This window comes from Podarcis vaucheri (genome assembly GCF_965113315.1).
Source record: "Podarcis vaucheri genome assembly, chromosome: 3".
Taxonomy (NCBI): Eukaryota; Metazoa; Chordata; class Lepidosauria; order Squamata; family Lacertidae; genus Podarcis; species Podarcis vaucheri.
Genome location: NC_138761.1, coordinates 110,353,640 through 110,370,030, shown reverse-complemented (window position 1 = coordinate 110,370,030; position 16,391 = coordinate 110,353,640). Strand labels below are relative to the sequence as shown.

The window sequence follows — 16,391 nt, the reverse complement described above, 5'->3', positions numbered from 1 at the left end:
CGTTGTTTACAATCAATTTAGCCTTTTGTTCAGAATATACTGCAGCCATACCATTCTCAAAACCTTGGCCTACCCCCATCCCATGAAGGTTCTTCATCATAAAGCTCCAAGAAATATTGTCAAAGGCTTTCTCCGCGTCCACAAAAATCAATACTGCTTTAGTGTTTATATTCACCTCTAGCTTTTCCAAAATGTCTATTACATTCCTTACATTGTCTGCCAGGTGTCTTTTAGGGAGAAAGCCTGCTTGGTTCTTATGAATCCTTTCCATCAACACTCTTTTAAATCTTTTTGCCAAAATATCTGCAAAAATTTTATAATCCACATTAAGTAGTGATATTGGGCGGTAGTTCTTCAGTTGAGTCTTTTCAGTCTCTGTCTTTGGTATGAGTGAAATATATGCTTCTTTCCACGATTCAGGTGCCTTCTTTCCCTCAAGGATCTCATTACAAACTTCTTTTAATGGTTGAGTCAACCATTCCTTCAACGATTTGTAATATCTAGAAGTCAGTCCATCTGGTCCTGGAGATTTGCCCAGTTGCATATTCTGAATGGCGGCCTCTATCTCTTGTTCTGTTATTCTCTGGTTCAGATCCATCTTACTTTGATGAGAGATTTTTTGTAATCCATATTTATCAAGGAATTTGTCTATATCTTCTTCATTTTGCGGACCTTGAGTATATAGCTTTTTAAAATAACTCAGAAAACAGTTTCTAATTTCATTAGGTTTGGATATATTCTTTCCATCCACTTCTAGGCTTGTAACCGTATTCAATTTCTACCTTTTCTTCAATTGCCATGCCAGAAGTTTGCCACATTTATTTGCTGATTCAAATGTCTTTTGTTTCATTTGTTTTATCTTCCATTCAATCTCTTGGTTCATCAATTCCATATATTGTGTTTGATATAACTTGATCTCTCTTAGAATCTCCTGGGACTTTGGTTTTGTTCTTAATTTTTTCTCTCCTTCCTTTATCTTTTCCAAAATCTTTTCTTTTTTCTCATTTTGTTTTTTTCTCTTTATTGAATTTTGTTAAATCAAGAAGCCTCTCATCACTGCTTTACTTGCGTCCCAGATCACTCTCTTTTCCACGTCGGTCCTCAAATTTATTTCAAAGTAGTCTTTTAGGGTTTTTTGGGCCTTCATAAGGATCTCCTTATCTCGAAAGAGGGTGTCATTCATTCTCCATCTGAATTGACCAGTTGTTGTAAGTTTCATCTCCATCCTCACGGCATTATGGTCGGAGCAAGTTTTTGGGCAGATTTCCACCTTCTTAACCTTTGGAGCCGTACCACTAGTAATCCAAATTTGATCGATTCTGGTCCAGGTCATCATTGCTTGAGAGAAAAAGGTTCCCTCTCTCTCCAGAGGGTTCCTTGTTCTCCATATATCTATCAAATCCATGTTTTCCGTCATTTCGAAAAAAGTCTTAGGAAGTCTCCCTTCCTTGCTAACTGTTAGTCTTTGTGCCTTGTCCATGTTAGTGGAGACCACACCATTCATGTCTCCCATGATTATCATATTGTAATCCAGATAGTCCATCAGAGTTTCATGAAGTCTCTTAAAGAAGTCAGATTTACCTTCATTTGGTGCATAGATTCCCACAACTAAAAATTTTTCTCCTTGTACTTGTATCTCCACTGCCAGATATCTCCCTTGTTCATCTTTAAATATCATTTTTGGGGCCCATTTCTCTTTCACATATATTACAACTCCTCTTTTCTTAACTTTATCTGATGCAATAAATTCTTGTCCTAGTCTTTTATTTATAAGTAGTCTCCTATGGGCTCTAGTTATGTGAGTTTCTTGTAGACATATCAAGTTCAGTTGTTCTCTGTTCAAAATATGAAACACTTGTCTTCTCTTCAGAGGCCCATTAAGTCCATTACAATTCCAACTAAGGAATTGCAGAGCCATCTTATTATTTTTCTGAAGCTCCTCCAACAGCTCCAGGTTGTTGCTCTTCTTCTGATGGTGGTGGTTTTTGTCCATACGAGAGATTCAGAATGTCTAGTACTCTCTCTTGTAACTATCTCTTCTTGTGAGCCACTCATGTCAAGGTCGTTTCCCACGGGAGCTATTCCCCGTTGGAAAATTCCACTGTCCCAAGCTGTGCCAAGTTTTACTTTACCCTCTAGGGGGAGCAAATCAATATGGCCAAAAATAAAATGTCCAAGTACAAAGACAAAGGAGAATATCCAAAGATGTAAAAAGAAAAGTTTTTTAACACAGTTAAAGCAAGTATAACTGGAGGCTTGTAGCTACAAATTGCCACAGTTTCCCAATATATACTGTTTCATCTTGTGATGTACTGTAGCCAGGCACTGTATAAACTTTGTATCACAGTATCACTTTTACAGGAGGAAGTCAGTTCAGTGTCCTATTGTCCTAAAAGGCAGACCGTTTCATACTTTTGTTAACTGAGACAGCAGAGGATTTTTACTGTAAATAGGTCGTGCAGTTACTAAAGTCTCTTTCACCTCCCCTCTGCCCTGCTAGCTAGAGGGGAGATCTAAGGTCTGAGTGTCCGGTTTAGTTATATAAAAGCAAGTTTCAACGGATGCAGATTTAGAGTTCCGTTGCTTTCACTTTCATGCAGTCGGGGGGAGGGAGACTTCCTTGATTTAACTTCCCCGCTTTTAGTCCGATTTTCAGAATTTAAAGGGTCCCAATTGTTTTCAGTTCCTACTCACGGGAATTCAGTCCAAATTTTCTTTCAGGAAGGAATCGGCGCTCTCCGCTTATGGCGACGCGGCTTCACTCCGCAGGCTGGGTAACGACTCTCAGCACCGCGCTCACTCCCGATGCCGCTCCGTAGCCTTTAAAAAGGCTCTTTCGCAGTACCGGGGGGCGCAAAGGTGCCCACCGAATCTCCTTGTTCTCAGGCTTCAGCGCCTGAGATTTTAGGGGTCCCCCGCTCGCCGTAGCGGGTAAGACCCGAACTTGCGGAGCAGTCCTTCTCCGGAGCTCGGAGGTAGGACCGCCATTAAGCGCTGGCACCGACCGGAAGTCCCTGGAAATCTGCTTCTTGGGGCTATTTGTCATTAGTTACCTCCAACTTTAACAATAAAATATTTATTGTTTTATAACAAACATTACTTGACTTTGTTTTATGCCATTATACTGATTCTGTCTCAGTTATGAGAAACTTAAAAACATAAAATTAGCAAATCACAATCAGTAATCAACCTGAAGCCATGTTAAGGAGAAAATCCCAGTCCCTGACTCAGAGGTAATGTGAAGTCAAAGCTTCCAGGTTTCTTTATCCTGCTCATGACAGGGGTGGAGTGAAGCTGTCTGTTCGTGATAAACTATGATAAGCTTGGAAGTCTGGTTCATTGTTGTGTGTTAACACAGCTGCTGGTAATGAGTAGATCTAATTTATAATCCTTATAGTATTAAAATTACAGTTGTAAAATACTAATCCTCTCCTATACACTATGGGGTTTTTTTCTTCAGTGCGTGGTGCTACTGGTGTGTATGCTAAGATATTTTCATTTTCTTACAGAAGAAAACACCCAGGAACCTTTGCTGGAGAAGAAAAATCTGAGTGAGAAAGTCTCCCTCTACAGAGGTGATATCACGGTGCTTGAGATTGATGCCATAGTTAATGCTGGTAGGTGCTAAATGTTAAAAAGTTAAATATGACCTATGAAATAGAAGTGTCCAGTAAAATATATCCGGATAATTTTTGGGGTGTAGGAGGCCAAAATATGCAGAACTGCATGTATTTGGTGCTGTGGCACGCATGAATTCTACTACTGAACCACCAATGATTTTTTCTATCAATATTCTGAAGAGGGCTTATGTATGAATCTTTTGCTTTGTAATAATAATTACATGTGCTCTGAAACATGAAGCAAGGGTTTGTTGGTTTACTGCATCAATAGAGCTTCTAGAAATTTACTAGTTTGATCTTTAATGACAGTTGAGATTCTCAGGGTACTAAATTCTATCACCAATACAGTATTGGGTGGGTTTGGTAGAATCACAGAGTACATAATCCCTGCAAAAGCATCAAGAAAATGATGTCGGTTTCTGTGTTTTCTTGCAAATCATATCTGTTTGAAGCTGTTAATGTAATGTTAATGTAGTGTACATCTCTTATGATTGATTCTGATCACATTATTTGCAACGGAATTTAAATTTTGTATATGGGGATGGTGTGAGGGTCATAGGATGATGCTGGATAAATAAGGCCTTTTAAATGAGATTTCATTTTGCTGCTTGCATGTAAGATGTGCAATGCAGGGATTGTACAAGCAAGTCCAAAGTCAACAGGAGAATTGAAATTGCTTCAACTTTGTTTTCTTGCATCTTCACAGTGGTTCAGTAAGGATGTAATATTGTATTGCTTTCTTCCCTCACTTCCCTTTTGCATGAGCATTCCTTCCCCACCCTCATTTTCAGTTCTAGTCTTAGCCTGATTTCCCCACTACTTTATAAGTACCCGGGGAGCACAGGGCAATTCTATACCTCCCTGTTGCTTTCAGATACCAATCCTGCTACAACATACAATATTGCTAGATTCTGCATAGCAGTGCTCAAAATTCGTCGGGGGATGACCTGTGCCACAAACTACTTCCTAGGGCATATAATCAGAAAATCTATATATAAAATATGGGAGAAATATAAAAGACTCTTAGAACCGAAAACTCCCTGGTGGGCATCGCCAGCAGAAATTGTCGCAGTGAAAAAATTAAATATGAAAGAAAATTGGGCTACCTATAAAACTGTATTAAAGGAAGAAAACGGAGAATTGGAATTAAAGGACTACACAGAGATTAAAGCTCATATTAGTGATTGGTTCCAATATATTCAAATTAAGTATAGATTAGCAAAAGACAAAAAGTTAGGATTTGAAAAAGAAATATCAAAATTCGATAAATATTTAATACAAGAAAAATCAAAAAAAATATCTAAATTGTATAATCTGATTTTAGAGTGGGAAACAAAGGATGAATTGGTTGAAGCATCAATGATTAAATGGGCGCAAGATATTGGGAAAAATATTATGTTTGAACAATGGGAAAAATTGTGGAAAGAAGATATGAAATTCACCATGTGTTATATACTGAAAGAAAATTACCTTAAAATGCAACATAGATGGTATTTAACACCTGAAAAAATAGCAAAAATGAATAAAAACTGTAGCGATATCTGCTGGCGATGCAACACGGGAAAAGGTACTATGATACATATATGGTGGAATTGTTTAAACATCAAACAATTTTGGGAAATAATATATAATGAAATGAAAAAAATGTTTAGATACTCATTTAGGAAAACGCCAGAAGGTTTTCTATTGGGAATAGTACCAGGAAGCCTAAGGGAAGAAGATAAGACCTTATATTTATACGCAACAGTAGCAGCAAGGCTATTGATTGCGAAAAACTGGAAAAGTGGTATAATACCGACAAAAACAGAGTGGCTTGCCAAATTATTGCAGTATTACAATATATCCAAAACAATGGAAGAAATTGGAAGGATTTCAAAAGAAAAGATAGATAGGGACTGGAAGGTGTTTAAAAGATACTTGCAAAATCATATCGAAAAATCAGAACTCCTATTAGAATAAACAAGTCCGTTTCAAATACTGAAATATCAAATAAGATGGAAAACAATGTGTAATAGAAAAAGAAGTATGAAATTAGGGTAAAGGTGTGTGAAAGAAAGTAATAGAAGTGGAAAGAAATTGTAATTGAGTAGATTGGAAGTCAAACACAAAGGTGGGGTGAAGGGTTGGTGGATGGTGATGGGGAAAGGAACTATTTGTGGGATTGAGTGTAAGTATGTTTGAACATTTTTAAGGATTGTAAGAAATGTATGTTTGTATGCTTGTATATGTGTATTAATGATGAATTTAAATTAAATAAAAAAAATTTAAAAATAAAAAAGAGACCTGTGCCACAAACTAGATTTAATTAACATATCAGAGTGCTCTATAAAATAATAGTTAAAGTCTTTTATATTTCAACCTTTTATTCTTTTCCACATCTGCCCAATGCTCGTATCCCTTCTTTTAGCTTCTTTTAGCTTCTTTTAAATTCTTAGAGACTTTTATATTCACCTCCTGTTTTAATACCTTTTAGCTTTCCAAAACGCTTTTCAGATTTTAAATGACTGCATCCCACCCTTTTATGCTGGTCTATGACCCTAATAAAGATTTTGTTGTTGTTGTTGTCAGCCCTAGTGCTGACTTTGGAGTAACTCTGGTTAGTATGTAGTTTGGCCCTACTTCACAGTAACTGAAAATGGTAAACCAATGTAACACGAAAAAGAGTGAAACAAAGGAAAAGAGAATGCTGTGGGGAAAGGAGTAAATTGGGGGGGTGGTGAGGACAATAATGATTTTGTAGGGTCCCTCTTGCTTTGCTAAAAGCTTGCTTTTGCTAATTGATAAAAATAACAACAGTTTTTGTCCTGCTGTAAATTTCCTCTACTCATCATGTCTTCCCTTGAATATTCTGAGTATAGGCAGCGATCATTTTGCACATGTTCAATTGGTGTCGACCCACCAACAGGCTGGTTGTTTTGGACCTGGAATAGAGTGGAACGGGGTGGGGCAGTTGCTAACTTATATCACTGTACTAGAACATCCTTGTATTTAATCACTCATCTGGTGGGCATAGGTGACAAGGAGTTGCATGCGGGAGAGTAAGGGAGCCAAGAAGAGCTGTAGTGTTGTCTGTTCTCTGTGCCTAGCAAGTAGGCTGCCAGATGAGGGAAGCCCCCTTTCTTCACACTTTATGTAGAAGTGCAGCATGCCATAGCAGGAATGACAAAACTCTTGAGAATGTTGGCTTCAGGTTTGAGTTAGCCCTGGTAAAGTGCTCTCTGATGGGCCCCCCTCCCTGGTTGATGGTGCTACTGAGCTTACCTGGCAGTGGAGGTAGGCAATAGCAGAGCTTGGCAGCTGTGTGCTACTGTCTTAATTTCTCACAATCCTCCAGTGGGGTGCATGGAACATCACAATGCTTGCTAAATCCTGCCATGTCCTGCTGCTTGGAATGTCTAGCAAGAAAAATAAAATAGAGGAGGGTGTAGGGAGGGTGTAGGGCAGTTATCAGCAGTAGGTCTTGCCAATGTGCTGAGTCCTCCTTGGCAGGTGCTCCAGGATGCCTGCTGCTGATGGTGGCCCTGGCTCTCCATCCCTCCTCTGCCAGAGCTCAGAAAGCAGAAAATGTTTGTGACAGACTAATAGCCTTTGTGGACATAATTGTAAGACTCTGCTACAAAGTATTCCTTGCTCTGTGATCTGCCCTTGAGTATCAGAGTAAGGTAGTATCAAACTGAAATTTATAAATACAGTGGATGCTCGGGTTGCGAACATGATCCATGCGGGATGCGTGTCTGCAACCTGCATCTGCGCATGCGCGGGTTGCGATTCGGTGCTTCTGCGCAAAGCGTGATTTAGTGCTTCTGCGCATGCACGACCGCCGAAACCTGGAAGTAACCCATTCCGGTACGTCCGGGTTTCGGGGGTCCGCAACCCGAAAAAACACAACCTGAAGCATCTGACTGTGCCATGCTAGAACTAATGTTTCTCTTGTACTTCCCTTGACGGAAGTTCATGCCTAAAAACAGGAATAACATTTTCCCGACCATGTTTATTTATACCTGTCTAAACTTTCTCAACTTTGGAGTGGACATCAGTAATTTTAGTCCTGCTTCCTTACTAGCTTCTGTGTTCGTGTCATTTCACTGAGACAATAAAGATAAATTGCTATGGTTAGGCAACAGAGTTTGCAAGAAATGAGGCTTTGTGGCTGGTAAATCTGTTGAAAAGTATAATGTAGCTTTTAATTTACTTAACTGATGGTGATTCATTTCTCATGTAGAAGTAAAAACAGATTAGTTACTGGTACAGAATTTTAAGAATGCTGCCAGAAACACATTTGAAGCAACTATCATATCATATTGCAGTACCTACCGAATACAAGATCTATATCTACTCTATATGGCAAAATATATTCTCTACGTTTCATGTGAAAAAATAATTCCAGTTGCTCTTTGTAAAGATCATTTATAGAAAAGAAAAAGGTTTAGGAAACACTGCCATCTTAAAAGCATAGTGTCAACTTACAGTTTTAAACTACATAGAGCATGAAGTTATACTGCTTGACTCTTCCCACTGCTTCTGTTGACCTTCAGGGACTTTCTGGTTTGCTTAGCTGCATCTTAATTTTATGAAGCATCTCATGCCTTGTCAAGCCAAAAATTAAACTTCAAGGTAGAGGTAGGGTATTTATATGTTGGAATTGTGAACTGAATATATTAGCCATGAATTATGTTTAAATGAACGTGTTAGTATAGTCTGTTGACTAACTGAGCCCCACCGCCCCACATGAACAGCTTGTTAATGCATAATCAGTCACTGAGGTTGCCATGAATCTGTAGCTTAATGAACAGGTGAGGGGAGAGGAGGAATTTAAATCTGAAATTGATCTGACAGCCCATCGCTGATTGCTAATCCATTTCATTTGGCAACTTAATTTATCACACAGCTAAAATTTTCTTCTTGTAGCTTTCTGGGAGGAATTAATTCAGAAGCATGCCCAATAATATTGGGTTCAGCCAGCCTATTTGTATTTTGCAGCAGTGCTGAAGACTGGAAGACTGTGTGGGTGGGATGGAGAAAGCTGCTATGAATAAGCTTTAATTGTGACTTGCTATTAGCAGAGAACAGAACTGTGTGCAGCCTTATTATGATTTTGTTCTTGAGCACATCATTTCACATATGGAGGATATAACTGAAATTTTGCATCTTTTCTTGAGAAGGTGAGGCTTTCCTGGGCCTTTTAATGTGCAAAGTTGAAGCATTGGTTTATTATTGGCTGGTGGCTCCTAAAAGGGTATATATAGGGTGATACAAGTTCAATCCACCTAAACAGAGGATGATATCCAGCAAAACCATATGCAGGGTAGGCCCATTAGTTTACCTTCATCCAGAGTGTTTACTCTGAGGTATTATACACTAATTAAGACTAAAGTATTTTTCCAAAATACTTGTTTGAGAAACTTATTTTTTGCTCCTTGTAAACCCTGCTTAAATTGGTATATACATCTTTCTTTTTTTGCAAAAAACCCATGTTCTGTATGAAATCAACTGTTATGCGCCAGTGTCCAAGGTCACTGTATTCTTTGAAATCCCTGAATTTGCTTCCTGTTCATGTTTCTGCTTAGTCTCTGTTCTGCAGTACTTTCATGTTGACCACTGTGATTATCATCTGTATCAAAAGTGTTAGCAGTGGGCTGAATATTGCTAGAAAGAGCTCTCACAGTTTGTGCAATGTCACAGGCTTCAGTGGTGCTTGCTTAGCTTATTTCAACTATAGATGTTTGTGTTTTGGTATCCACTTAAGTACTTTTGTGATCTCATTGTTATTCCTCTAGGGTCTTGACCGCTGTTAAAAATGGGTGGTGGTGGTGGTGTTACATTAGCCACAGCAGAACAACTTACTTTGATGTTCCACCTTTCCAACATCTATGCTACTGAGTCTCAAACTTTGGGATTGTTGAAATATATCCAACAAAAAATTAGCTTGAACTCAAGTTGGGTCTACTAGACCTGTTGTTTTTTTAAAGCAGTCACTTCTGGGGCCCCTCCAGGATCATGGATCCTGAAGCTTAAGCATGGTGTAGTGGTTAAGAGTGGTGGACTTATAATCTGGTCAACCGGGTTCGCTTCTCTGCTCCTCCACATGCAGCTGCTGGGTGACCTTGGGCTAGTCACACTTCTCTGAAGTCTCTTAGCCTCACTTACCTCACAGAGTGTTTGTTGTGGGGGAGGAAGGGAAAGGAGATTGTTAGCCACTTTGAGACTCCTTAAGGGGAGTGAAAGGCGGATATCAAGTCCAAACTCTTCTTCTTCTCTTCTTCTTAAGCTTCATTAGTTTCATAGTAGATCCATCCCTGGTACAAGTATTTCAGATTGCCATCATTGTGCATCTTTACAGATGAGGAAAATAATAGTTGGGCTTTCCTAAATGTAACATATTTATCACTGGGAACAGAGGTGTATCTAGGGGGGATCAGGGGGCACTGGGCATAGGCGCCGACTCCATGGGGCCTGAGGGGGCCCGAGTCCCCTCAAAAATTTGTTTGGGGGGCTCTGCCCCCCCAATAATCTCGGGCGCCCCTCCAGCAGAGCGCCACCGCCACCCCTCCCCCAGCCCAAAATGCACAGGGTCGGGCTGCATGCCTCCTGCCCTCCCTCCCGAGCAAAAGCTCCACCCAATTTCCTTCGGAGCTGATTAATAGGCGCAGCACGCTCTCCCCTATTCGCTCACGAGGAGGCGGCACCACTTTATCTGCATATTCATGAGCTTATTTATTATTCATGAGCTTTCGCGGGCTCCCCCAATATTTTTTATAAGTCGGCGCCCCTGGCACTGGGTGCCATACTGCAGGGGGCGTCACTTACCATGCCTGAGCCACACATCTCTCCTGGGAATGACGCGGTGGCTCAGGCACCTGCAGCCACTGCACTGCTTTTTTTGAGCAGCGCGGAGCCTGCAGGGAATCTGCCCACCACCTTGCCCTCAGCTCTAGAGCAGCTGAGGGGGAGGTGGCAGGTGGCAGGTGGATACAAGCCCCACGATGCCGTTTCGGGCCACGTGGAGCTTGCATGTAGTCCGGCTGCCGCCCCACCCTCACCTATCATGCTAAATATGGATTCAATTTAGCTAAAATTCTATGTGTGGCAGAACACTTTTATTAATTGAGTGTTTGGAAATTGTGACTTGAAAGTGTTTGTTTTCTGACTGATTGTAGAATTGTTTAAAAGTAAGAGGTGATTACAGCATCCAGTCTTTAAGGTAGCTGTTCTGTTTGCTTTTTGCTTATTGTTTTGTGTTTATTTCATGATTCATGGATCATCTTATGCTGAAGCAAGAAAAATGCTGTGTTAATTGTATCAATTAAGATAATGGATAATAAAATGCAGTGAAACATAAAGCCAATCATCCAAATAATGTAACTTATTGCTTTGCACTAATTGAATTTGACTGTATTTATTTCCTGTTTCCAGAGATGCAGCATATTCAGGAAATTGTTTGGCACTATGGCCCATACAGAGACTTTTAAGCTTCAAGTCATATAATTATATAAGCTAAGCATGCAGCCTTGTGTTATGCTAGCCTGTCATGGCATTTTTCTTAAGTGTTTAACATTTGACTTAAAAAGACTTTGGAGAATATAGATAAAGTTTTCCAAATAATGGGCACGGAGCCTTTTGAATAACGTAACGTTAAATAGCAGAAATGCTAGACACTATCCCTGTTCAACTGTACATTTCCCACTGTGCTAATTCACAGTTTAACAAGCCAAGAAGGGTGAGTGGAACCACTCCCCTTCCTCTTGCTCCCTCCTGTTGGGTGCCCTCTTTGTTTTTGATTAGTAAACTGGCATTAACTGATCACCCCATTTTGGTTATTGATGGGGGAACTGCTATTTAAGATAAGAGTACAGAAGGTAAGATTGAAGTAAGGAGTGAATGATCCCAGCACTCATTCCTGGTTTGCTAACCTAAACTGGCTAGAGAAACTATAGTCCACCCAGTGCAATATTGACTCTGAATGGAAATAAGTCTCGGAAGCAGAGATCTTTCTTACATGAGAGCCAATTTAACTGAGGATCCTGGAGATTAGATCTGGGGCTCTTTTCTGGTAAAACATGTGCTCTGCCTCTGAATCTTAATTTTTCAGTGTTCTCTCTCATACATTTGTGCATCGATCTTTGAGATATTCATGATATTCGAACTTGGGTGGAATGAAGCACATCTTACTATCTCAGGGCAGAACTACATGTTGCGTTGAAATAATGGGGTACTGAACTTGTGTGTGTGTGTGTTGTAATTCAGATATGTACTTCAATGGGTACTTGCATGGAATATTTGTTGGACTCGAGGAGAGGGTGCCCAACCCTTCCCACCAATTCTCTCATGCAAATGACCCCCTTGCCGTTCTAATTTTTTATCTCAGATTGGCCCTGAAACCAGAAGTCATCCTAGTGTAGTGGGGTATCTTTGGGGAGCATTGGACTAAGGAAAAGTTCCCCTTGCACCTACCCATTAATCACCTACCCTTGTAAATTACTCCAACCAGAAATACAGGTTTGAAGGTCATCGTTTGCTAATAACTGGTTCTCCATTCAGTTTATGTGGAAGGAATTTTAAGAGTTTTGACTGGCATTAAATACTGGATGGAAATAATGAATTGTATCTGAATGTGCTTTATATAGAATGCAAAGTACATATGAACATTACTTAAGCTTTTGCTTGTACAGTACTAACAATTTCCTGAATTAGTGTATATAAATGCAAGGATTGGTCAGGTAATTAGAACTCTTATATTTTCTACCTGTTCAAATGCTGAAATGTTGTGGCAAGTGGCATAGTGCTGTCGCTAGGGTGTGCTGTGATTCCATGAATCAGTCTGCCTTTCATAATCAAGCTAGCTGCAAATGAATTTTTTGTCTGCTTTTGGTGCTGCTTCACGGCCATGAATTTTTCAGCACGTTGCTTCACTATCACCTGGGCAACTGACTGAGTTCCCATGTTATTTTCTTTGTGTGTTACAGCATGTTTCCCTGCTCTTCAGTGTACTCATGTGAATGAATGAAAATCTAAGGCTTGTTAGCATAGTATCCAAAAGTCTCAGAAGAGGGCCATGGTACAATGCAGCGATACCTCTTTTATTTCTTCAAACAACAGGGGCTGCCAAATGGGTGGTTTTAAAAATTAGATATCACTGGTCTTTAAAGCAGTTTGTAGCCGTAAAGTAGCTAGGGCAGTACTGATCTCACTAGTAATGTAACTGATCTCCATCATGTAACTAGCATTTGGGTGAGGCAAAAAAACCCCAAAAAAACAACAACTCTAGATTATGCCATTCTCTACCTTGTTGCTGCTCATCTTTTAGTAAGGTGGAGAAGGAAATATATATACATACACAGAGTAAACCCACAACTTATGCTAGAGTTACTTTCCGGGGATTACACCTAAAGCTAAAATTGTGTATAGTTAAGGCCAGTTGGTCTCAATGGTGGGTGGGATTGCTAAACCTCCCCCCGGATGCCTGCCCCTTTCCACCTCCTTCTTATTTATTTTTTTGCCAAGTACATGAAACTGAATACACACAAGTTAAATGCACATAACGTGGAGGCTTGTTATGTTGTTAGTGCATGAACTTTTTTAGTATTATGAATATTACTGTTGTTGTTCTATTTTTTGTTTGTAAGAGTCTGTAAAGAGCAGTGAATACATTTAATAATAATGATAACTGTAATAAATAACTTTGCTGGAAGCTTACTCGGGGCCAAATAAGCTATGTGCTTAAATAAATAGCTGTCCCTACCTGTGACTACAAGGTTTCATCCTGACTCCATTCTTCTTCCCTGGATGGGGGATTTTTGAAACCAAAAGTTACAAAGCTAAATATGTGAACTGCATTGGGAAGATCATCTCACAGGGGGCCACCACTGAAACGGCATGTTCTTTTATTGCCACCTCTCTCACAGCCCTTGGACACAAGGCACATAGATAAGTGCCTCAGATTATGATCGTACAGCCCAAGTTGATTAATGAATCTTTTTATTTAATTTTCTAACTGTGGGATTTTTCTTTTTAGTTATTTTCATGAACTTGCTTTCAGCCTTTTTGCATTATAGAATTAATTGCACTCCCCCTGCCCCAGTCATATGAAGCTTTAAAGAACTATAATGAACTTTCTAGGGTGTACTGAACTATTTGCTTCCTTTGAACTACAAGCCATGTGAAAATTGCTTTAAAAACCCTAGGAAGGTATTTGCATTTAGTGCTTTTCTCTTGAATGAGACATAATAAAGCAGAGGTCTTGACTAGCCTCGAAAATCTTAGGTAATGAGCCTGCATAAAAGTACCAAGTTGTTCTGATGATTTGGCTAAATTTCAGTCCATATAATTAACTGAAGCAACACTTGTTATTATGTCTTCTTTTTTGCCCAACATTTTGTAGGTCTTGTGTCTGAAACTGTAGGTCAAGCTCAGAATGTTTATTAGACTGAATGAAAGTTTGCCAGAATTTAGGGAGGGAGATGTTAATTGGAGATAACACATGAAATGGCCTGATTGGTTCAGGTAATGCTACATTCCGTTGGTTCCAGTAATGCTGTTTATATAAGAAACTATTTGACCAAAAAACATAATCTGCATTGTGTTTCATTTTTCAAAAAATATTGTAATCCTAATAAAGTCATTCTATTACCTTCCAGGGAATTTTACCCCTTATAATTAATACTGGAAGGACCATTCTTTCCAAAAGTAGAATAGGCTACATATGACATAATTTGTTTGTGAATATTCTGCTATAAATTCTCACGGTGTGATTTTCTTCTTCAGCTCATCACCATTTTTCACCTTTGTGTGAGCTTTGAAATCTTCCTTCCTTCCTTCCTTCCTTCCTTCCTTCCTTCCTTCCTTCCTCCCTCCCTCCCTCCCTCCCTCCCTCCCTCCCTCCCTCCCTTCTACCGTGGGCCAATTCAGACATTATTCCATTCACACACATCTGCCAACTTCCCCATGTGAGTTCAATAGTCAATGTTATTGAAGTTCTCACATCTAAATAATGATGGGACCCTGTGGTCCAGATATTACTTGCCCAGGCACTATGAAAGAAACAAGGAGGAAGCACATAAATCCATGCAGATTATGGACTCCCATGAGAATTATTTGAAGCTGGAACTGACAATGTGCTACTTTAAACCTTGTAAATAGTTACAGGAGTGGAAGTGATTAGTTTGTAAGTCAGCAAACAAAATGAGCAATGACCTCTTTTCCTTGACAGCCAAAGGAAGGTCAGGTTAAAAAAGTGAAGTAAGTTAAAAATGTTCCCCTGCATTTCAGAATAAAGGACTGCAGGATATCAATTAATTGTAGATAAGATGGCTGCAATATTAATATAGCAAAGGTATATTCATATCATACACAGCTGCCCGGGTTTGTTTCTGTACTGCAGCCTGCTGTAACCTGCAGTTGAGAAGTGATAAAACATGCAAAGACATTGGGCAACTGTAATTTCTGCATCTAACTGATTCCACTACAACTCCTCCTAATGGAAATACAGTGGAACCTTGGTTCTCAAACTTAATTCGTTCCAGGGTCCGTTCGACTCCCGAAACCATTTGAAAACGAAGGTGCAGCTTCCGATTGGCTTCAGGAGCTTCCTGCACTCAATTGGAAGCAGCAGAAGCCGTGTTGGATGTTTGGCTTCTGAAAAATGTTCACAATCCGGAACACACACTTCCAGGTTTGCGGCATTCAGGAGCCAATTTGTTTGGGAGCCAAGCCGTTCAAGTACCAAGGTACCCTGTATGGTCCAAATTGCATTGCTTTCAAACTGACACAGAAGGGAAACAAGTTAGCTAGCAGATAACACTTTGGAGTAGCCAATCTGAATGCTTTGGCAAGCTTAGAAAACGCTTTGCTGTGACAATAGATGGGAATAACCCTTAGTTCTTTTATTGATAAATTGTAAATAATTGTAAAACTTCAACTTAGCAATGTTGGATTTACATTTCTTAATGTCAGGAAATTATCTAACTTTTAAGTTCTAGCTGTGAATTCTATAGGTGATATAGCTAGAGAAAATGTAATAGTAATTTGTTTTTGCTATAATTAGTATTCAATTCTTGTTTATAGTTTTATATTTTTAGTTCATGTCTATTTTATACAGTGTCAAATATTTTGCACTGCATCATGTTCTACAGTGATTAATATCTGGAGACCACATTAATCATACTTTCCTTTCTGTCAAGCAGTTCTTCTTTGCTGAGGTGGGAATTTCTGTTAGATAAGGAAAAAGATAATTGCATTGTGCAAAAAATACTTTCTTCAGCATTATTTTTCTTCATTGTCTTTAATATTATGGGACTTGGGTGGAGAAAACATGCATTCTTCTATTAAAATAATTATATTGGGCTTTTCAGAATAACATTTTACTTAAATATTCCGGGCTTCTATAGCACTTGCTTTCTCTAAAGAAAGTGATGTGTAGTATACAGCTTTGACCTTGGTGGGAACTGACACCTTTTACAGCTTGCTGCCCCCATTTCTCCTTCCACCTGTCACTGCTGGCATTTGGCTTTAACTTCATCATTTTGCTAAACCAGAAGAAGGGAATTAAGACAACGGGGAAGCCTGTGATCACTAGCAGTAATGAATCAACCACTGCTTTTGCACTGTCAGTGGCATATTACTGGTTCCTTAGCATTTTCCTAAATTGCAAGGATGTTCCTAGGATTCAGTTATTGGAAGTAAAATAAATACCCTAAAAATAAGGGGCAAGCCCCCTCCGTAAATCTTTGGAGCCTGCTGTAGGAACCAGAGGGAGGGAAGGGAGTCATGTGTGCT

At 39.4% G+C, this 16,391-nt stretch overlaps 1 protein-coding gene across 7 annotated transcripts in view; it reads left to right on the top strand.

The window, feature by feature from the left end:
* The window catches only part of MACROD2 (mono-ADP ribosylhydrolase 2), a 1,043,571-nt gene that overhangs the window by 25,050 nt on the left and 1,002,130 nt on the right, over window positions 1-16,391 (top strand). For 5 of the 7 annotated variants that reach the window (XM_082215585.1, XM_082215587.1, XM_082215583.1 and 2 more), the window contains exon 3: window positions 3,510-3,617. In XM_082215585.1, coding sequence (XP_082071711.1) covers window positions 3,510-3,617 — 108 coding nt within the window. The remainder of the gene's footprint in view (window positions 1-3,509; window positions 3,618-16,391) is intronic. The other 2 variants (XM_082215586.1, XM_082215582.1) reach the window with 1 other exon arrangement.